A 24,324-nucleotide genomic window follows, 5' to 3' on the forward strand; every position below is an offset into this window, starting at 1 on the left:
TGTCTGGTAGGGAGAGCGTGTTCCCCCTGGGTTTGCAGAATGCCCTTCTTTGAACTTTCTTGACTATGGTGAGCATTATTCCTTCGGCCCTCTTCTGAGGAAGTCGGGTTTGCACTTTTGCCCAGATGGGCTGCAGCCGTTTCATTTTCTCAGGGAGGAGAGGGAAAATGTGAGGGGGTTGTTGCTTTAGAAGCAAAACTCTTCTGTAACTGATAACCCATACTCACTAGTCTTTGGAAAGGATAAAATGATATTACAATGACTCCTGTTTTCCTTTCTAAGGAAGAGAAGAACATGTATAATAGTAGGTCAAGTTTTTAAAAATCCATGTTTTCAGGATCCAGTTTATTGATTCATGGCCATGTGTAGGAGTCAAGCTTACCTACCTTAGGTGAATAATGATCAATTTGTCTACTTTGCAGAAGTCCTCATTTGCCTGGAGACATCAGCTAATGATTTTAAATGGTTTGAACTTGACCAATTGAAACTGGAAAAGGATGTGTTCTTTTGGGAGCTAAAACAGGTAAAGCACAGCAAAGAGTTATAAATAAGCAATTTTAATAAAACATTCAAGAAGCTCTTGCAATATTCAGTTTTGCTCCTTTTGTGAATTGTGCCAGTAAAAAAAGGGAACAATATGCGGGTTTTCCAAAACCTTATGTTGTGTTTAAAATGTTTATCATTGCTTATTGTATTTGCAGTTCTTGAGCCCATGAAGAGGGTATCTAAGCCTCTTTAAATGTTACTCCTTCCCACTCTTATTAATCTTTTAGATGTTGGCGAAGAATGCTGTCTGCCCAAATGGTGGTTCCTCTGAGAAGGAGGTCTTTTTGCCCCCTGGAAACTCCAGCATATGGGATGGTCTCCAGGGACTGGTGTGCTATTGTAACTCCTCTGAGACTAGTGTTTTAAACAAGCTACTTGGTTCAGTAGAGGATGCTGTAAGTATTCTACCATCTTAGCTCTTCTAAGAGCACCAGTTTAAGATTAAATTCACCAAAGATGCTAAGATTTAACCTAGAGTTTTGATGAGGAAAGTTTTGCCATGAGCCCATACACTTAAAGGAAGCTGGCTCTCTGAACTTCAGCCACCCTTCAGTGCTGGCCCTTCTGTCTGACTGAAGGGTAATATGCCACCCGCCTGGCCAAAACCTACTTGAAATTCCTCAAACTTTCAAAACAGGCCACTTCTGCTTTTCTGGCTTCCTGGATCCTTGATCTGCTTCATTCTTGGCTGCACATGCTAAGAAAAGCAGAGGAGTCTCTCTGGTGATTAGTCATTCCCAGCAAAGCTGTGGCTTTGAGTGGTTTACAGGCTTTACAAGTCATGTTCCCCTCATGTAACTGCCCAGGACAATGGGCTACCCCTGCTGAGTGCTCAAGTGTGACTGCAGAATGTTGAACGATTTGTTTGGAAAGATTATTTTGTCAAGTTCCAGCCCATATTCTTCTTCCTGAGAATTAAAATTATAATATTTATATTTTTAGAGTTCATTTTTCTTTCTCAGTATTACCTGTAGTTTTATATCCTTCCTTATATACCATGGAACTAAAACCAGTGAAAGAATGAAACTAGTGAAATATAAATGATGTCACAGCAACATGAAAATTGGGATAGTAATTGAATGGTGTGCTTATTTCAATCAATGATTTCTTAGCATCTACTCTGGGCATGACGGTATGCTGAAGGGAGTACAAACATGAAGAAGACACTATATTGGTAGAGAAGGGCAGACAACAATGAGAGCCTTGGAGCTCAGCATTTAGGAGTCTTCCCAAATAAGTCAATGAGCCTTAGATGAGGTGTAAGATTTGGAAGCAAAGAGAAGTCAGGAGAGGATGCTAGGCAGGCAGAAAAGTGTATGTGAAGGGCTGGGCATGGTAGCTCATGCCTGTAGTCCCTGCACTTTGAGAGGTCTAGGTGGGCAGATCTTTTGAGCCCAGGAGTTTAAGACCAACCTGGGCAATATAGCCAAACCCCATCTCTACAAAAACAAAAACAAAAATTAGCCAGATGTGGTGGCACATACCTGTAATACCAGCTACTCAGGAGGCTGAGGTGGGAGAATTGCTTGAGCCCAGCAAGTCAAGGCTGCAGTGAGCCATAATCACACCATTGCACTCCAGCCTGGGTAACAATGTGAGACCCTATTAAAAAAAATGAAAAAAAAAAAAATAAAGAAGAATAGTGTATGTGAATGCATGCAGGCACAAAAAAAATTACCTGTTTGCAAATACATTTCTTGTGACTGGATGTCAGCTCTTTCCTGGCGGAAATCCCATCCCAAATTTCTTTTTATCTGTAAAGCCTAACTTGTAGTCTCATACAAAGCAGGGAACTATATATTTACAGGTTACATATACTTGAGATAGCCTTTCTGATGATGCCTGGGATACATATCACTAACAAATCACCCCAAAGTTCAGCGACCTAAAACAAAGCACATTCTTTTCTTTCTCTTCTGACTATGGGTTGACTGGGCTCAGTGGGGGTGGTTCTTCTGATGGCCTTACTGGGCATCATTCATGTAGTTGCAGTCAGTGGCTGTGAGGGCTGGAGTCTGGTTAGCTAGGATACTGAGATGAGGGCCTCTCACTCTCCTCTCAGACTCAAGATGTCTCTTCTCCAGGTAGCCTCTGCATATGGCCTTTCAGCAGGGTAACCAGACTTCTGACATGGCTATCCAGGGATCCTGCACACAGGGTCAGGCAAGGAGGGAGGGTAGAAGCTGCCACTCCTCAGAGAAGGTAGAACTGGAACTGGCACAATCTGGCACAATTCACTTCTGCTGCCTTTTATGGGTTTGTGTGAGCCAGATCTCAGCCTAGAGGAATTGTGGAAGGTGGTACTAAGAATGAGACTCTCAGGGGGTCTTGATTCACGGGCTACTTGTCACAACCAGCGAACACAGATAGCTATGACACTGTGTTCAGTGTCAAGCTATCAAGAAATAAAATATTCACTTTATTATTGCATTAAGTTTTATTTTTGGACTTATTAAGCTGAACATGAGTAAAGATTCAAGTCTGGAACTATAACTTAGATAATTACCATGCCATAGGGCATGATCTTTGATGTACAGTTTGAGTGGACCCCTTGTTAAGTGATACAAGGGAAAGGCCGCATCTCAAATACCCACATTTGAATTGATTATTTATTATAAGCAATATCTTCTTTTCTTGTTAAGGATCGTATTTTGCAAGAGGTCATTACTTGGCGCACAAATATGTCAGTTTTAATACCTGAAGAATATTTGGACTGGCAGGAACTTGAGACGCAGCTGTCAGAAGCAAGCGTTTCCTGTACTCGGCTCTTCCTGCTGCTGGGAGCCGATACCTCTCCTGAGAATGTCTTTTCTAGTGACTGTCAGCCCCAGCTTGTCTCCACAGTGTAAGTACATGTTTGTGGGAAACTTATAAACAATTGGGACATCAAAATGATTTCAACTGCACCTTCCACACAAATGATAAATCAATATGGCAGATTATATTTTGAATAGAAAGAGGTTCAATTTATTTTAAAAATATTAAACTACTGGTACTGTGGGAAAGCATCTAAAAACTGTAAAATATGAAATGATTCCCTTAATGTTTAACCACTGACTTAATCTTTCATTAGAAATTGAGGATCCCTGGTAAATCCAAGGTATGCATGTGATTGAAGTTCTTGTTTGTGTCATTACTCAGAAATCATGCATTAACTACCAAAAGGAAGCTTCTCTTGGGAGCTGTAACTGTACATAAAATTTGCCTTGTTTTTATTTTATGACTCTGTGACTTATATGTGTGATCAATTTCCATTTTCCTTGACTGCTAGGAAGTTCTTCATCAAATATGTCAAATAGGGAATATTTATTTTCTTAATCTTTAAGTTCACTTCCTGTTATGGTCTTTAATTTTCCTCTTTTTTTACTTGTTGACTTGTTCTGTCTTATATTTTATGTATTCTCATAAATTGCTTTCCTCATTTTTCAAGTCAAAGTAGAGGAGTGTGTAAACAAACTAAAAAAATTAGTAGAACTATTTCTACCACTTATGTAAGATTCTATTTCCTTACATAAGTGGACTGCCATGCATTTGCATATATTTGTTTTTAGAAAAATTTATAATGATCTAATGTCATCTGCAAGATCATTTTTAAATTTTAATTTTCTCTGGATTCTTTTTGACTGCAGGATATTTCATACACTTGAAAAAGCACAGTTTTCCCTGGAACAAGCATATTATTGGAAAGACTTCATAAAGTTTATCAGGAAGACTTGTGAAGTGGCCCATTATGTAAATATGCAAGACAGTTTCCAGAACAGACTATTGGGTAAGTCAGTAGCCTAAATTACAGGAATGGGGGATGTTTTCCCACTTTAGTGAGGTAACATAATTTCCTGAGAGTCTATCCTATTTAACAAAGAGGGGCTTAAAATGTGTCGCTCTCCACGCACAATTTGGCATTGTGATTATAATTTTTTCTCATCAATTATGACAAGATCTACCAGAAGTCCTGGTTTGACTGAGCCATGTTGTTCCTGCAAAATTTATAATAGTGACTTCTTTTACTCTCAAGACTGTCCTAGTTTGGGTGATAAATACTTCTATATGCAGACTAGTCATGATCCTACTTACAAGAGTCCAGATTTTCTGCTGTGGGCTTCTCACTTTACTTAGCATTAAGATTGACGCTCCCACTGGGGACAACACCCCATGATCTTGTAGAATGAAACACAAACTGCTTTTCTCTATACACACACTGAACAGTTCCAACACTTCTGTGACCATATGGTGTGGATTTGTTCCCCAACAAGCAATTCTCCATTTCTCCACTGATCATAATTGGGTATCCTACACTATCTACCTGGAATTAGCATCAGATCCTACAGGTTAAGGGCTCAGTCCCACACGATTGCCCCTACTTCAGAGGCCAACCCCAAGTTCAGGCTTCCCTTCTCACTTCTGATCAATTGAGTATAAATCAGGATTCCCATGAGCCTCTTGTTGTGTTCAATAATTTGCTGATACAAGTCACAGAATGCAGAAAAACAGTTTACTTCCTAGGTTACTGGTTTATTAAGCAGAAATAATTTAGGAACAGTAGATGGAAGAAATGCATAGGGTGAGGTATGTGGGGGCATGGAGCTTCTATGCCCTCTCCAGGCCTACCACCCTCCCAGCACCTCCATGTCTTCATCAACCTATGAGCATTCTGAACACTGCCCTTTTGGGTTTTTATGGAAGCTTCCTTATGTAGGCATGATATCTTAAATCATTGGCCATTAGTGATTGACTCAACCACCATCCCTCTCTCCCCTACCTAGAGGTTAGAGGGAAGGTAAGAGAATGAGAGGAGGGAGGCAGAAGTTACAGTGAGCCAAGATCGTACCACTGCACTCCAGCTTGGGCAACAGCGTAAGATTCTGTCTCAAGAAAAAAAAAAAATTCAAGCTTAACTTCCCTTTAATGAGAAAACATATTCTGAATGTTTTAATATTTTGAATTTGTTGAGATATGCTTTATGGCCTATATGTTCATTGATAAATGTATGTGCTCCTCGAAAGAATGTGAATTCTGTCATTGCTGGATAGAGTAGTTTATATTGTTAATTAGGTCAACTATATTAATTGTGTTGCTCAAATCATTCATATCTTATTTGTGTCTTATTTGCTTCTTTTATCAGTTACTAATACAAAATACAAGTAGATTTGTCTATTTTCTTTTTGTTTGGTCAGAATTTGCTGCATATAATTTGAAGTTATATTATTAGGTGCAAAAAATCTACAATGAATATATATTCTTACTGGCTGAACTCTTCTCATTAGGAAATGACACTCTTGCTCTAGAATTGTTTTTGCCTTAAAAATTGGCATAATCTAATAAAATGGTAGTATTAGTCCTAGTTGGTGCCCCAATGTTTAGCTGAAACACCACTTTAATTAAATTTATTATTAAGTATTTTTTCTTTTGATGCTATTGAAAATAGATTTGCTTTCCTTTACAATTGTTAATTGTTGGTGTATAGAAATGCAACTGATTTTTGGTTAATGATTTTGTATCTTGCCACTTTGCTGACTTAGTTTATTAGTTCTAACAGTTTTTTTGTGTGTTGAATATTTAGGGTTTTCTATATATAGGTTTACGTTATCTGTGAAAATAAATAATTTTATTTGGATGCCCTTCCTTCCTTCCTTCCTTCCTTCCTTCCTTCCTTCCTTCCTTCCTTCCTTCCTTCCTTCCTTCCTTCCTTCCCTTCCTTCCTTCCTTCCTCCTTCTCCCCTCCCTTCCCTTCCCCCTTCCCTTCCCTTCCCTTCCCTTCCCTTCCCTTCCCTTCCCTTCCCTTCCCTTCCCTTCCCTTCCCTTCCCTTCCCTTCCCTTCCCTTCTCTTTTTTCCCTTTCTTTCTCCTAATTGCTGTGGCTAGACCTTTCAGTACTATGTTGAATACAAGTGGCAAAAGTGGCATCCTTGCCTTGTTTCAGCTCGAAGTGGAAACACTTTTGTCTTTTACCATTGAGTATGATGTTTGCTACGGGCTTTTCATTATGGTTTTATTATGCTGAGGTAGTGTTCTATTCCTAGTTTGTTAAGTGTTATAAAAGGGTGTTAAATTTTGTCAAACTTTTTATCTGCATCAATTGAGATGATTATGTGTTTTCTTTCCTTCATTCTGTTAGTGTGGTATATTGCATTGATTTATTTTTGTGTGTTGAACCATCTTTGTATTATAAGAATAAATGCTACTTGTTCATGATGTATAATCCTTTTAATTAATTCTTTTTTTGCTGTTTAGTTCTGTTTTTGTTTTATTTTGTGTTTGTGTTTATTTTTTATTTTCATAGGTTTTGGGGGAACAAGTGGTATTTGGTTACACTAAAAAGTTCTTTAGTGGTGATTTCTGAGATTTGGGTGCACCATCACCTGAGCAGTAGACACTGTACCCAATTTGTAGTCTTTTATCCCTCACCCGCAACCCTTTCCCCCTTAGTCCCCAGAGTCCATTGTATCATTCTTATGCCTTTGCATCCTCATAGCTTAGGTCCCACTTATGAGTGAAAACATACAATGTTTGGGGTTTTCCATTTTTGAGTTACTGCACTGAGAATAATGGTCTCCAATTCCATCCAGGTCACTGCGAATGCCATTATTTTGTTCCTTTTTATGGCTGAATAGTATTCCATGGTATATATGTATACCACAATTTCTTTATCCACTTGTTGGTTGATGGGCATTTGGATTGGCTCTATATTTTTGCAATTGCGAATTATGCTGCTATAAACATTCGCTATTGAATTCCATTTGCTAGCATTTTGTTGAGGTTTTTGCATCAGTGTTTATCAAGGATATTGGTCTATACTTTTCCTTTCTTGTGCTATCTTTGTCTGGTTTTGGTCTCAGGGTAAAGCTGACCTCATAACATTTGAAAGTGTTTTCTTTTCTTCTGGAAGAGTTTGAGGAGGATTCATGTTAATTTTTCTTTAAATATTTGGTAGAATTTACCAGTGAAGCTGTTGGGGTTCTGGGATTTTGATGGTTGGGAGATTTTTTATTGCTAACTCAAGCTCCTTCCTAGTTATTAGTCTGTTCTGATTTTCTGTTTTTGTTTTTTCGTAAATCGATCTTGGTAGATCGGTCGCTCTAGGATTGTACTCACTTACTCTAGGTTATCTAACTTTTGATATGCAGTTGTTCATAGTATTCTCCAGTAATCCTTTTTATTTATATAAAACCAGTTATAATGCCCATTTTTGTGTCTGATTGTAGTTATTGGAGTCTTCTCATAGTTTTCTTTGTCAATCTGGATAATAATTTGTCAATATTGTTGATCTTTTAAAATAATCAACTTTTGGTTTTGTTGATTCTCTCATTTATATTTCATTTATCTCTATTTTAATAATTAGTAGTTCCTTCCTTCTGCTGGCTTTGGGTTTTACATCCTTAAGGCATGAAGTTCAGTTAATAATTTGTGATCTTTTCTTTAAATGTAAACATTCACAGCTTTATATGTTCCTCTTAGTGCTGTTTCACTTATGTCTCACTAACTTTTGGTGTGTTGTATTTTATTTTCAATTATCTCACAATATTTTTTAATTTCCCTTGTGATTTCTTCTTTGGCCTATTTGTTGGAGTGTATTATTGAATTTCCCCACATTTTTCAGTTTTGTTTCTACTACTAATTTCTAGTTTCATTACATTGTAATAAGAAAACACACTTTGTATTATTTAAATCTTTTAAGATACATTAAGACTTGTTTTGTAGCTTAACATGTAGTTTATCTTCGGGGAATGTTCTATGTAGACTTGAGAAAAATATGTATTATGCTGCTGTTGAGTAGAACATTTTGTACATGTTTGTTAGGTCTAATTTTTCTGTAATGTTCAATTTCTCTGTTTCCTTTTTCTTCTTACTGATGTTTTGTCTGGTTGTTCTATCTATTACTAATAGTGGGGTACTGAAGTCTCCTACTGTTATAGTAGAACTGTTATCTTTCTCTTCAATTCTGTCAATGTTTGCTTCATTTACTTAGGAGCTCTGATGTTTGGTGCATAGATATTAATAATTATTTTATCTGTTTTGGTGAATTGATTCTTTTATCATTATATAATGTCCTTCTTTGTGTTTTGTAACAGTTTTTGACTTGAAGTCTGTTTGTCTCATATTGGTATGGATGTCTTATTCTCTTTTGGTTACTATTTTCATGAAATATCTTTTCTCACTCTTTCTCTGTTGACTTATGTGTGTCCTTAGATCCAAAGTGCTTCTCTTGAAGACAGCATGAAGTTGGATCCTATATCTTCATCCATTATACTAATTTGTGTCTTTTGATAGGGGAACTTAATCCATTTACATTTAAAGTAATTATTGATAGGGAAAGACTTACTTTTACCATTTTGACATTTGTTTTTAGACTGTCTTACAGCTTTCTTATCCCACATTTCCTGCATTACTTCCTTTTTAGTGTGTGTTTAATTGACTTATGATTTGATTCCCTTCTCATTGCCCTTTGTCTGTATTTAGATATATATTTTTATGCTTTATAAAAGTTATGAAGATATAAACCAAAATTACAATAATAGGTTTGTATATTTGTTCATGTATTGATCTTTACTAGAAAACTTTATATAATTGAATGACTTTACATTACTGCCTAACATTTTTTTGTTTTGACTTGGAAGACTTCCTTTAGCATTTCTTGTAGGAAAAGTTTAGTGTTAAGGAACTCTGTCCGTTTTCATTCATATGAAAAAGTGTTAATTTTACTTCCACTTTTGAAGAATAATTTGTTAAATATGGTGTTCTCAGTTGACAGGTTTTTGTTGTTGTTGTTGTTGTTGTTGTTCTTTCAGCGCTTTAAATATGTCATTCAACTGCCTTCTGGCATGTAAGATAAGTCAGTTGGTAATCTTATAAAAGCTCCATTGTATGTTGTAAGTCATTTTTCTTTTGCTGCTTTTAAGATTCCCCCTTTGTCTTTGACTTTCGATAGTTTCATTATAATGTGCCTTCTTATGGGTCTCTTTGGGTTTATGCTACTTGAAGTTTTTCAACTTCTTACATTTGTATATCCATTTATTTTTCAAATGTGGAGTGTTTTCTGCCATTAATTCTTTAAATGCACTCTCTGCCCCTTTCTCTTTTTCTCCTCTTCTGCCTGTGTATGTTGGTTGGCTTGATGGTGTCTCATAAATTCTTTGGGCTGTGTTCATTTTCTTTTTCTTTGCTCCTCTGATTTGGTTGTTTCATTTGACCCACCTTTAAGTTTGCTGATTCTTTCTTTTGCTTGAATTTCTAAATTCAGTTATTCAATTTTTTAGTTCCATATTTTCTTTTGGGCTCTTTGTAAATACAGCCATGCATCACTTAATAATGTGGGTGCATTCTGAGAAATGCATTGTTAGGCAATTTTGCCATTGTTCAAACATCATAGAGTATGTTTACACAAACCTAGATGGTATAACCTACTCCATACCTGGACTATATGGTTAGCCTATTGTTCCTAGGCCACAAACATATACAGGTTATTCTACTGAATACTGTAGGCAATTGTAACATGATAGTAAGTATTTGTATATTTAAACATATATAACATAAAAAGGTAAGGTAAAAATATAGTATTATAATCTTACGGGAGCAAACTTCATTATGTGGTATATGACTGTAATCTCTGTCTTTGCTAATATTCCACTTTGTTTATAAACCATTTTCTAGATTTAGTTTAGTTGTTTTTCTCTGTGTTTTCTTTGAGTTCATTGGCCATATTTAAGGTAGTTGTTTCAATTTATTTATCAAGTAAGTCAGAGGCCTGCATTTCTTTAGCGGACAGTCTCTAGAGATTTATCTTGTTCCTCTGAATCATTCCTGTTACTCTGTTTTATTTTGGTATGTCTTGTTATCTTCTGCTGAGATTTGGATACTTGAAAAAAACTTCCACTTTCCCCAGCTTTTGTAGAATGATTTTGTACAGGGGAAGACCTTCATTGCCCAAACTGTTTTAAAGATTCAGGGTCCTTTTAAGTCTTTTCTAAGGATGTGTATTCCCTAAACCTAAATGTGTATTTTTATTCCACTTCCCTGCATACATAGTATATGCTTTAAAATATATTAATTTATTCAGTCTCTTGGTTCATCTCAAAAGCCTTGGATGTTTATTATATTCCTATGTCCATCATTGATCACTCCTAGCCACCTACAGGTCTGCTGACTCCCTGCAGCTCTAGCATGCCACAGTGACTGACTGCTGCTTTCAGTGGCCTCCAACCTGGCATCCAAACTATGCCACTTTTCTCATCTGTGCTCTACATCAGGCAAGATAGAAACCAGTCACTTTGGCAGCCCCTAGGCAAGCCAAATATTGCCAGCAAGTTCCATTTTATCCCTCGTATACTGAGGGAGGAACTTGGAATTGATACACATCTTCCTGACAGTGGCATATTGTGCCATGAAGGGGATGAAGAGTGAGTGAGAAAAATGTCACAAAATTTCACAATGAGTGTGACATTTTCTTGGATTATTAGGGATTTACTTGGTTTTCGCATCTTCTTAACTGATTTCTAGTGCAATGGTGCAATCTCATCTCACTGCAACCTCTGCTTCCAGGCTCAAGTGATTCTCCTGACTTTGCCTCCTGAGTAGCTGGGACTACAGGTGCATGCCACAGCACCTGGCTAATTTGTATTTCTTATAGAAATGGGGTTTTGCCATGTTGCCCAGGCTGGTCCCAAACTCCTCAGCTCAAGTGATCCACCTGCCTCAGCCTCCCAAAGTGCTGGGATTACAGGCATGAGCTACAGCACCTGGAATATTTCTTCATATTTATCCATCTTGAGGACTTAAGATGTATGGACTTATATATTTATATCGTCTTTGAACAATTTCATATTACTATGTCTTTATATATTTCTTTTACCTCAATTTCTTTTTTTTTTTTCTTATCAGGACTCTACTTATGTGTGCATGTGTGTGTGTCTGTGTGTGTTTGTGTGTGTTTCCCAAATGTTTCTTCTTTATTCTGTATTGTTCCTTCTTTTTCTTCAGTCTCTGTGCCTCAGTCTGGGTGGTTTTCTCTGATTTATTTTCTAGTTGAGAAATTCTCTCTGCAGAATGTGTTTAATTAAGCTTACTCCTTTAATTCTTAATTTCAGTTAATATATGTTCTAGAAGTTTCATTTTATTTTATAGGTTTTACTAAATATTTTATGCCTGATAACTTCAATAACTTTATTTTCTGGGTGTCGGTTTCTGTTGTATGCTTTTCCTATTTTTTCCCCAATTCTTACTGTTTTTTATACAACTTTTTTTCTTTTAAGAGGTAGAGTCTCACTCTACTGCCCAGGGTGGAATGCAGTGGTACAACCATAGCTCACTGTAGCCTCGAATTATGAGACTCAAGTGATCCTTTTGTCTCAGTCTCACAAGTAGCTATGACAACAGGCATATACCACCATTTGCAGCTAATTTTTTAATTTTAATTTTTGAGATAGGGTCTTGCTGTATTGCCCAGGCTAATCTTGAACTCCTGGCCTTAAGTGATTCTCCTGCCTTGCACACCCAAAGCACTCTACATACATCTTTTTATTAAATGCATTTCAGACATTACATGTGGAGATAGTGTCACACTCTGCATGATTTTTTTTTTTTTTTTTTCTTGCAGAGGTGCTTTAGTTTTGTTTCTGACAGGCAGTGAGAGTGGAGACATATTGCTTTAATTCAGTCAGGGATTAAACTATTTTTGAGCATGCTATGAAACTTTGTGAGAGCTCGATTGTTTCTTGTCTTCTTGTACTACTGGGGTGTAGCCCTCTGAGGGTACCAACCTAAAGTTGTGGTGTTTATCAAAGGCAATTTTTCCTTAGCTGTCTGTGAATTTCAGTTTCTTTCCTAGTCTTGTGAGACTTTTGAAAGTTATTATTTTCTCAGCCTCTCTTCCCTCATTTTTGTTTTGGAAACAATTGCCCGCAGTGGAAAAGTAGCTTCAAATGTTGGACTTCATCTTTCCTGTCTTCTCTCTTCCGTAATGTTAGCACACAAATTCCCAGTGCCTCAGTGGCTCTCTGATGCCTTAAAAACCATTACAAATATTGTTCTCACTTTTCTGGATGTTTTTAGTGGAAGAGTTGGACTACAACAGTCTAGTCTGCTACATACAGAAGTGTTTTTTTCAATTTAGAATTCAAAGCTGTCATGTCACTAACCTCTGAGTGAGAAAGGCTGTGCCTGTGACTCAGTAGTTCAGCCTTGAGAAGCTTTCTCAGCATGAATAGTGTTGTGGTAAAGAGCTTGAATGCTGGAATCAGACTAATTAGTTTCCAATCTTGGCTTTGCAACAGATTAGCCATGTGATTTGGTGGCAAATCCCTTCAGTTTCCTCATCTATAAATGTTTCGTAATATTAAAGGAATTAATACTTAAGACAGTATGTGATGATCCCATCACCTAGGTAGTGAGCATAGTACCCAATAGCTAGTTTTTCAACCCTTACCCACTCCTCTTTCCCTAATCTTTAGCTCCCAATTTCTATTGTTGCCACTTTTATATTCATATGTACACCGTGTTTAGCTCCCGCTTATAAATGAGAACATGTGGTATTTGGTTTTCTGTTCCTGAATTAATTTGCTGGGAATAGTGGCCCCCAGCTACACCCATGTTCTGCAAAGGACATGATTTCATTCTTTTTTATGGCTGTGTAGTGTTTCTTGGGGGTATATGTACTACCTTTTCTTTATCCAATCAACTCTTGATGGACACCTAGGTGGATTCCATGACTTTGCTATTGAGAATAGTACTGTGATGAGCATATGCGTGCATGTGTCTTTATGGTAGAATGGTACACATTTCTTTGGGTATATACAGAATAATGAGACTGCTGGGTCATAGGGTAATTCTGTTCTCAGTTCTTTAAGAAATGGCCACACTGTTTTCCACAATGTTGAACTAATTTACTTTCCCTCCAACAGTGTATAACTGTTATGGTTTCTCCACAACCTCACCAGCATCTGTTACTTTTTGACTTTTTAATGATAGCCATTCTGACTGCAGTGAGATGGTATCTCATAGTGGTTTTGATTTGCATTTCTCTAATGCAGTTGAGTATTTTTTCATATGCTTATTGGCCATGTGCATGTCTTCTTCTAAAAAGTGTCTGTTCATGTCTTTTCCCCACTTTTTAATGGCGTTGTTTATTTTCTGTTTGCTGATTCATTTAAATTCTTTATAGATTCTGGATATTAGACCTTTGTTGGATGCATAGTTTGCAAATAATTTCTCCCATTCTGTAGGGTGTCTGTTTACCCTCTTGATAGTTTCTTTTGCTGTGCAGAAGCTCTTTAGTTTAACTGGGTACTATTTGTCAATTTTTTTGTTGTTGTTGAAATAACTCTGATATCTTCATCTTGCTGTTCCCATGTGTGGAATGATATTGCCTAGGTTATCTTCCAGGATATTGATAGTTTTAGGTTTAACGTTTAAATCTTTAATCCATCTTGCATTGATTTTTTTATATGAGGTGAGAAAGGGATCCAGCTTCAATCTTCTGCACATGGCTAGCCAGTTATTCCAGCACCATTTATTGATTAAGAAATCCTTTCTGTATTGCTAGTTTTTGTGAACTTTGTCACAGATCGATGGTTTTAGGTGTATGGTCTTATTTCTGGGCTCTGGGCTCGCTATTCTGTTCCACTGGTATATGTGTTTTATTTTTTGTTTTTATTGCTTTACCAGTACCATGTCATTTTGTTTCCTGTAGCCATGTAGTATCGTTTGGAGGTGGGTAATGTAATCCGTAGAGCATTGCTCTTTTGCTTGGGATTGCCTTGGATATTTGGCACTTTTTTGATTCCATATGAATTTCAAAATACCTTTTTCTCAAATTATGTAAAGAATGCCATTGGTAGTTTGATAAAAATAACACTGAATCTGTGAATTGCTTTGGGCAATATGGCAATCTTAATAATATTGATTCTTCTTATCCATGAACATGGGATGTTGTTCCATTTGTTTGTATCACCTGTGATTTTTTTGAGCAGTGTTTTTTAATTCTCATTGAGGAGATCTTTCACCTTCCTGGTTAGCTGTATTCCTAGGTATTTTATTCTTTTTGTGGCTATTGTGAATGTGATTGTGCTCTTGATTTGGCTTTCATCTTGGATGTTGTTGGTTTGTACATTGATTTTGTATTCTGAAATTTTGCTGAAGTTGCTTATCAGATCTAGGGGCTTTGGGGCAGACTATGGGTTTTTCTAGGTATAGGACTGTATCATCTTGCAAACAAGGATAAAACTATCCCTGTTTGGAGACTTCCTCTTTTCCTGTTTGGCTGCCTTTCATTTCTTTCTCTTGCCTAATTGCTCTGGCTAGGACTTTCAGTATGATGGTGAATAGGAGTGGTGAGAGTAGGCATCTTTGTCCTGTTACAGTTCTAAAGGGAAATTCTTCTAGCTCTTTCCCACTTGATATGATTTTGGCTGTGTGTTTTTCATCGATGGCTGTTATTACTTTGAGGTATGTTCCTTCAATGCCTAGTTTGTTAAGGGTTTTTAAAATAAAGGGATGTTGAATTTTATCAGTAGCCTTTTCTGCATCTATTGAGATGATCATGTGGTTTTTGTTTTTAGTTCTGTTTATGTGATAAATCACATTTACTGATTTGTATATGTTGGACCAAATTTTCAACCCTGGGATAAAGCCTACTTGATTGTAGTGGATTAACTTTCTGATGTGCTGCTGATTTGGTTTGATAATATATTGTTGAGGATTTTTGCATCTATGTTCATCAGGCATATTGGCCTGAAGTTTTTGTTGTTGTTGTTGTGTCTCTACCAGGGTTTGGTATCAGGATGATGCTACCCTCATAGAATGAGTTAGGGAGGGGTCTCTCCTCTCCAATTTTTGGAATAGTTTCAATAGGGATGGTATGAGCTCTTTTTTATACATTTGGTAGAATTCACCTGTGAGTTTATTCATTTATTTATTTTTGAGACAGGATCTCACTCTGTTGCCTAGGCTGGAGTGAAGTGATGCAATCAAGGTTCACTGAACCCTCGACCTCCTAGGGTCAAGCAACCCTCCTGCCTCAACCTGCCTAGTATCTGGAACTACATGCATGTGCCACCACGCCCAGCTTATTTTTAAATTTTTTGTAGAGGCAGGGTCCTGCTATGCTGCTCAAGCCGGTCTTGAACTCCTGGACTCAAGCAATCCTTCTGCCTTGGCCTCCCAAATTGCAGGGATTATAGGTGTGAACTACCATGCCTGACCTTTTTAGTAGTCTTTTAAATTACTGATTCAATTTCAGAACTCATTGATCTGTTCAGGGATCCAGTTTCTTCCTGGTTTGATCTTGGCAGTTGTGTGTTTTCAGGAATTCATTCACTTTTTTTAGTTTATGTAGTTTGTTTGCATAGAGGTGTTTGTAATAGTCTTTGAGGCTTTTAAAAAAAATTCTTTGGGGTCAGTGGTAATGTCCCCTTTTTCATTTCTGATTGTTTATTGAGATCTTCTCTCTTTTTTTCCTTATTAGCCTAGCTAACAGTCTATCAATCTTATTTATTCTTTCAAGAAACCAAGCTGTGCACCCGTTGATCTTTTGTACGTTTTGTGTCTCTGTGTGTGTGTGTGTGTGTGTCTTAATTTTCTTCAGTTTAGCTCTGATTCTGGTTATTTCTTGTTTTCTGCTAGCTTTGGGGTTGGTTTGCTCTTTTTTTTTCTTGTTCCTTTAGATGTGATGTTAGGTTATGAATTTTGTATCTTTCTAAATTTTCAATGTGGGTGTTTAGTGCTATAAACTTCCCTCTTCACACTGCTTTACCTATGTCCCAGAGATTCTTTTCTGTATCTTTGTTCTCATTAGTTTTCTAAGAATTTCATGATTTCTGCCTTAATTTTATTGTTACCTGTAAGTCATGCAGAAGCAGATTGTGTAATTTCCATGCAATTTTATAGTTTTGAGCAATTTTCTTGGTATTAGTTTCTATTTTTACTGTGCTGTGGTCTGATAGTGTGTTTGGTGTGATTTTTTTAATTTGCTGAGGATTGCTTTATGGCCAATAATGTGGTTGATTTTAGAATATGCGCCATGTGCATGTGAGAAGAATGTGTTTTCTGTTGTTTTGTGGTAGAGAGTTCTGTAGAAGTCTGTTAGGCCCATTTTGTCAAGAGTCAAGTTCAAGTCCCAAATATCTTTGTTAGTTTTCTGTCTTGATCTAATATTGTCAATGGGGTGTTGAATTCTCCTTCTATTATTGTGTGGTTATGTAAGTTTCATTGTAGGTCTCTATGAACTCATTTTATGAATCTGGATGCTCCTGTGTTGGATGCGTATATATGTAGGAAAGCTAGCTCTTCTTGTTGGATTAAACCCCTTACCATTATGTAATGTCCTTCTTGGTCTTTTAAAATTATTGTTGGTTTAAAGTTTGTTTTGTCTAAAGTTAGAATAGCAAGCCCTGCTTTTTTCCATTTTCCGTTTGCTTGGCAGATTTTTCTCCATTCCTTTTCTTTGAGCTTACGGGTGTCATTGCATGTGAGATGGGTCTCTTGAAGACACATACAGTTGAGTCTTACTTCTTTATCCAACTTCCACTCTGTGTCTTCTAATTGCAGCATGCATAGTTTTAGCCTGTTTACATTCAAAGTTAATATTAATATGTGCAGATATGATTCTGACATCATGTTGTTAGTTGGTTACTATGCAGACTTGATTGTGTGGTTGCTTTATAGTGTTAATAATCTATATACTTAAGTTTGTTTTTGTGGTGCCTAGTAACTGTCTTTCATTTCCATATTTAGCACTCCCTTAAGTATTTCTTGTGAGGCAGGTCTTGTGGTATTGAATTCCTTTAGCATTTGCTTGTCTCAAAAGGGACTTATTTCTCCTTTGTGTGTGAGAGCCCTGTTATTCTTTCCTCAACTTGGTCTATTCTGCTGTGAATACTTGCAGTTGTATTATAAAATTCTTATAGTGTGTTTTTCAGCTCTATGAGATCAGTTCTATTCTTTCTTGTAATGGCCATTTCATTTTTAGGCTCCTGTATCATTTTCTTACATTCCTTACATTTCTTGGATTCAGTTTCAACTTTCTCCTCTATCTCAATGATCTTTGTTCCTATCCATATTTCTGAAGTCTGTCATTTCAGCCATGTCAGCCTGGTTAAGAACACTTGCTGGGGAACTAGTGCAGTCATGTAGAGGAAAGAAGACAATCTGACTTTTTGAGTTGCCAGAGTTTTTGCTATGGTTCTTTCTCATCTGTGTCAGCTGATGTTTCTTTAACTGTGGTGTAATTTGAATACAGTCAGTTGGCTTCTTTTCTGGATATTTTTAGAGGAAAGAGGCTTTGTGCAGGGTCTTTATTTGTAGTTGATGACAGTTCTGTTTTAAATTATTTGAGAAATTTCCAAACTGTTTTAAACTGTGGCAAAACTAATTTACATTCCTCCAGCAGTGTATAAGCATTGCCTTTTCACTGCAGCCTTGCCAGCATCTGTTGTTTCTTTACTTTTTAATAATAGCCATTCTGACTGCTATGAGATGATATCTCACTGAAGTTTTGACTTGCATTTCTCTGATGATTAGTGATGTTGAGGATTTTTAAATATTTTTTTTGGCCACTTGCATGTCCCCTTTTCGGAAGTGTCTGTTCATGTCTTTTGCCCACTTTCAAATGGGGTTGTTTTCTCCTCACTGGATTAAGTTCTTTATTGATTCTGGATATTAGGCCTTTGTTGGATGCATAGTTTTAACATATTTTTCCCCATTCTGTAGGTTGCCTGTTTACTTGGTTAATAGTTTATTTTGCTGTTGCATAAGTATTTAATATAGGATCAACATTAAAGTATAGATTCTTTGGTGTGTCATGGGCCATACAATTTGTGCCAGGTGCTTTAAAGATAAATCTTGTTTTATGTTTCTATAGAGAGAAGCACCACAACTAATGGGTGAGAGTTACAAGGGTCCAAATTAGCCTTCAAAGGTTAAATACATATTTATGTTTTTAAATTTGTTTTTAATTTGTATCAAATTAGTACATAGACACTGATGTCAAATATAAGACAAAATGAAAAACAGGAGTCCTCTGTCCCTCCCTCTCCAACCCTACTTTTTAAGAGGCAGACTCATTCAGTTCAGTACTTTTACCTTTTTATTTCTAACTAATATGCCTCCTCAACTAATCCTTGACATTTTATATGAGCTATTATTTTTGACTTTCCACTGTGTAAAGTGAGGACTGCTTCTCTTACATGCTTCTCATTTCCTTACATATTTCCCCTTTTACATCTTACCAATGTAGTTTTATCACATTTTTGTTAATTCAATGCTGCAGGCTTAGAGTGCTACGTCAATGATAATAGTGTTCGTTTCTTAATTTTGTGGGGAACCAGGATCACATATTCTTTCTTGCACACTGTTCTATTTTTCTTGAGTTAATAATTGGCTCATTATTTTCATTTGACAGTTTTCTATGCATTAATCACCAATTTAACCTACACTTGCCAAATCTGTACAATATTAACATGGTAAAAAATGTTAGATGACCTATAACTGTATAAATAACTTCTTCTGTTTTTCCTGTTGGCTTAATGCTCTAGGGTCTTCATGCTCCAATTGTAGTTTTGTGGTCCCCTAGAGCCGGGGGTTACTGTCTGGTGATTCTTTTACCTATATCCCTGAAAAGTCCCTACTCTGCTTTTCTGTGTTGGAGCTTGTTTTCTGGATTCTATGTTTTATCTTTCTTGGTTTACACTCTTGTTTTAGAGAAGCATATCTTCTAGAAACTTTTTCAGAGAACACTTTGTAGGTAAGTGATTTTTAGAGTTTGTATGTCTTAAAATGTCTTTTTTTTTCCCTCTCAATTTTGATTGGTAATTTAGTTGGACATAAAAACATAAATTTGAAATTAGTTTGCCTCATGTACCATGTTATATTGAAGCCAATATGCCAGTATATTGACTCTCTCAGTCTGAAATTTTTAGGTTGAGCTGATAGCTTTTAGCTGTGAGCAACCCTATTTACTCCAGTATGCCTGATAAATATTTTTATTTATCATATGTCATGTCTTCAAAAAGTTTGGGAATAACTTTATTTTAGTTTATAGGTTCTTGTTGATAAGATCCGTAGATAAAATTTCTAATGTTTTTTTTAATGTAGCTTCCCCACCCCCTTTTCCTTCTCACTGGTAAACTTTAGAATTCTTTTTTAGTCCAAATATTCTGAAATTGTATGAAGACTTAAGTTAGTATGATACTTAAAAATAAACATTTTGGAAAATGTTTTTGCATTATTTCTTTGGTAATTTCAAACCCTGCCTTGTTTTTTCCTTTTCAGAACTCCTGTTAGCCATCAGTTGAACCCCCTGTATGAATTCCTAACTTCTTCTGGGTTTTTCTTTTTTTCATTTGTGTGATCTTTTATGTGCAATCTTTCCTCAGTTTGTAATGATTCTAGACTGTTCATTCATATTTAAGAATAAGGCACTAGAATGGTGATGGAAAGTGCCATGTAAAAGGGGATGGCTTGTAAAGTGGAAGACATCATTCTAGGATAATCAGGAAGTAAGCCAACCTCCCATGAGATGATTCTCAGTTATTGGCGTAGTTGCACATCTTTTCTTTTAGGTAGTTCAATTTCTCCAAAGCTTACAAAATAGAATTCTTCAAATACCTGCTAACAACACACAGATGGAAAGGAATAGAACTGACTGCCAGCATTATGGGAAACAACAAAACGTGAGGTGACGAAAATATCACTGTTCAAAAATAACGGGTTAAATTAATCCCCACTATTTCCAGTAATGTTGTGACATCCATACCATCAATTGTGCCTATTACTGGAAGCTCTGTGTCAGTCTGGTTTTACTTCTTCAGACTAGTCAGTCCCTAGCTTTCTACTGACATAGGAGAGGAGTAGATGCCTGGCTGGGATGAAGAGAATGTGTTAGAATTTATTCTTCTCATAATTTTATCTAAACCCATCTGCATATTTTTAGTTCCACCTCTCCTGCTTATAGTCAGATGCTTATACCTCTAAGTCATGAGACTTTGGGGGATTCTGTGAAGGAAATTAACTTTACTTTCTTTTGATTTCTTCTTCTTGAAGTTTAAGCTTAAACTTTTCCTTCTCTTCTATGCTATATACTCCTTGTCAATTTGCTTTCTTCCTTCTAACTCTTTCTCAACTGCTGTTGTTTCCTTTTCTATTCATTTTATCTACATGGTTATATATTTTTATATTATCTACTCTCATTTCAGTGGTGTTTTGGCTCTTCTTTTCATTGGATATTCCACAGCTTGATAGGGGAGTCCTAAGAAAGTCAAAGCTGGTAGAAATATAGACACATTTAGAGGTATATGTCAGCATAGAGGTCTGGTGTACAGAGCAGATAACAATTTGAGTTGTTTGAACCAGAACTTGTGGAATGAGTGGAATTTGACAGGTAGCAACTGAAAGAAGAGTGTTCAAATACTTGCTTGATATAGTCTCCTCAGACACATCAGGCACACAAATCTTTCCATGTTGAACTTTGAAATATTATAGCTTTGAGTAAATGAATGTATCATCAGAATTTTTCATCATGATATAGAGACGTGGGTAAGGTGAGATGAACACTAACCAAAGTAAATCAAGAGACTATGTGTTCTCTTTTGCTTGTGTTGCATGTATCATGCACACCTGATTTGCTTACAAGATTGCTAGTCAAAGTGTGATACCTGGACAACAGTGTCAACATCATCTGGATCTTGTTAGATATGTAGAATTGTGGCCCCATCTCAGACCTACTGAATCAGAGTATGCATTTTAAGAAGATGCCTAGATGACTTGTAAGCACAGGAAAGTTTGAGAAGCACTGGCTGTTGTTACGCATTTATCATTAGGTTATACGTTCTTTATTTCCTCCTTTTCCTGTTAGAACAAAACAAAACAACTGCATATGATAAGAATGTGGTATAACAAAGACACCATTTATTCTAGTCAATATGATATCCTATGGTTACTTAAATTTATGGAGTGCAGTTTTATGATGCAGATAAAACATGAACTGTTTGGTGTTTTGACATGGGTTTTGGAAGCAGATGGACTTGGTAGCAAATATTGCATCTGACACAGATTCTTAATTACTTTTATCCGTGGTAAAATAAAAATTTACATAGTTTTCTTTACTGAGTTCTTATGAAGAGTAAATCAAATGATGTTTGTAAAATGCTTAGCACAGTATTGTAGGCATATGCAATTAATATTAGTATCCTTTTCTTCCTCACCAAAATGAGTGTCAATTTTGAGGCATTACAACCAATGGCCAGGGAATTTGATATGGAAGATTTTATTTATTTATGTACTTTGTTTAAAAAATTATTTGATACTGTTGGGCTTTTTAAATTTTTTAATTATTATGCCTACATAGTAGGCATGTATATTTATGAGTAACATGAAATATTTTCATACAGGCATGCAATGTGTAGTAATCACATCAGTGTTGACATATACATATATCCATAAAACTGTCGTTACAATTAAGACAGTGAACATCTTCATCACTCCCAAAAGCTTCCTCTCTATTGTCAATTCCGGCTTCCTGCCCTGTCACCAGGCTACCATTGCTCTGCTTTCTCTCACTGTATTTGAATTTTTATTTTCTAGAGATTTATATAAATGGAAATATGCAGTATGTACTTTTTTGTCTAACTTATTTTACTTAACATAATTAATTCGCATTAATTAGTTTGAGATTCATTCATGTTGTAGTGTGTTCATTCCTTTTATCACTGAGTACTCTTCCATCATATGGATGTATCACAGTTTGTCAGTCCATTCACACAATTCACAATTGGGTTGCTGACTCTTTCTGACTTTACAAGTAAAGCTGCTGTGAACATTCATGTACAAGTCTCGTTTGGAAATACACTTTCTTTTCCTTAAGATTGAAGTGGTTTGATTTTGTGGGAGTTGTATGCTTAGCCTTTTGCAAAACTCACAAACTGTTTTTTAAAGTTGCTGTACTCTTTTACACTCCCATTGGCAGTTCATGAGAGTTAAAATACCTCCACTTTCTTACCAACACTTGGTATGATCAGTCTTTTACATTTTAATCATTCTAATAGGTGTGTTTTGTTTATATGAGTAATAATTTTGAACACCTATCTTTTCATGGACCTATATACCATCTGTATCTTTATCCATAAATTGTATATTCAAATCTTTCCTACTTTTTAAACTGGATTATTTGTTTATTATTCAGTTTATAATTTTCCTGTATATACAGGATACAAACTCTTTATCAGACATACGCTTTGCGAATATTTTCTCCCAGCCTCTGGACTGTCTTTTTGTTCTTCTTAACAAAGTAACCCAGGAGCAGAATTTTAATTTTGATGATATTTCGGGTTTTTTTCGTTTTGTTTCTTAATAGATCCTGCTTTTGGTGTTGTAGCTAAGAAGCCTTTGCTAACTCACAAGGTTGCAAAGATTTTTGCCTATGTATTTTTTCTATAAGTTTAATAGATTTATGTCCTAAATTTAGGTCTATAATTCATTTTGTGTTAATTTTTGTATGTGGTGTAGGCATATACTGAAGTTTATTATGATTACTTTTGCATAAGGGGACCTAATTGCTTCAGCAAAATTTCTTATGAAGGCTATTCTTTTTCCATTGAATTACATTGGTATTTTTGTCAAAAAGTAGTTGTATGAATATGTGGGTCTTTTCCGGAACTCTCTATTTTATCCCGGTGATCTATTTGTCTATATTTATACCAAAATTAACTATCTTGGTTATCATAGCTTTATAGTAAAGCTTAAATTCAAGTAGTATTAGACCTTTAATTTTGTTCTTTTTTTAAAAAAAATTGTTTTTAGTTGTTCTAGGTCAATTTGCCTTTCCATATGAATTTTAGAATCTGCTTGTCAGTTTCTCAAAATTATGCTGGAATTTTAACCAGGATTGAATTGAATTTATAGATGAATTAAGGGAGAATTAGCTTTTTAATTATTTTCAGTGTTCTAGCTCATGGTATATCTCTCTCCATTTATTTTGTCTTCTTTGTTTTTCCTTAACAAATCCTTGTAGTTTTCATTCTAAAAGTCTTTCACATCTTTTTTTCAGATTTATTCCTAAGATTTTAATACTTGTAGTGCTTTTATAAATTGTTTGATTCTTAAAAATTTCAGTCTTCAGTAATTTGTTGCTCATATAAATGTATATACAAATATGCATTTAATTTTTGTATATTCATCTTGTATCCTGCAAACGTGCTAAATTTACTTTTTAGTATTTTTATAGATTTCATCAGATTGTCTATAAATCATGTTATCTGTGAATAAACATGGTTTAATTGTTTTTGTATGTCTTTTATTTATTCTTACTACACTGGCTATAACTTCTAGTATAATATGGAATAGAAATGATGAAAGGTAACCTCTTTGTCTTTTCCTTGATCCTGGAAGAGGAGCATTTAATCTTTGGCAATTGAGTATAATGTTAGCTATAGGTTTTCATAGATGCTTTTTATTAGGTTAGGGAAGTTTTCTTTTATTCCTAATTTGGCAAGAGTTTTTAATCAGGAATAGATGTCAGATTTGTCAAATGTTTTTCTGCATCTATTGAGATGATTTAAAAAAATTTTTTTGAATTTAGTTTTTTTAAAAATTCTAATCATATAGTAAATTGCATTGATTTTTTAAATGTTAAATTAACCTTGCATAACTGAGATAAACTCTACTTGATAAAAATAATTACCTTTTTTCTATTATTGGATTTAATTTGTTAAAATTTTGTTTACATTTTGAATCAGTTTTTCTGAGGGACAGTGGTCTTTAGTAGTCTTTTCTTAATTTGTCTTTGTCTTATATTGAT

General features: G+C 35.6%; 1 protein-coding gene across 5 annotated transcripts in view; it reads left to right on the forward strand.

Moving 5' to 3' along the window:
• Positions 1–24,324, forward strand: part of ABCA13 (ATP binding cassette subfamily A member 13) — a 504,903-nt gene that overhangs the window by 66,158 nt on the left and 414,421 nt on the right. For all 5 annotated transcript variants that reach the window (XM_050785548.1, XM_050785549.1, XM_050785550.1 and 2 more), the window contains 4 exons: positions 423–523; positions 774–941; positions 3,189–3,391; positions 4,176–4,315. In XM_050785548.1, the coding sequence (XP_050641505.1) occupies positions 423–523; positions 774–941; positions 3,189–3,391; positions 4,176–4,315 (612 nt within the window). The remainder of the gene's footprint in view (positions 1–422; positions 524–773; positions 942–3,188; positions 3,392–4,175; positions 4,316–24,324) is intronic.

The sequence above is a fragment of the Macaca thibetana genome, chromosome 3, assembly GCF_024542745.1.
Source record: "Macaca thibetana thibetana isolate TM-01 chromosome 3, ASM2454274v1, whole genome shotgun sequence".
Classification (NCBI taxonomy): Eukaryota; Metazoa; Chordata; class Mammalia; order Primates; family Cercopithecidae; genus Macaca; species Macaca thibetana.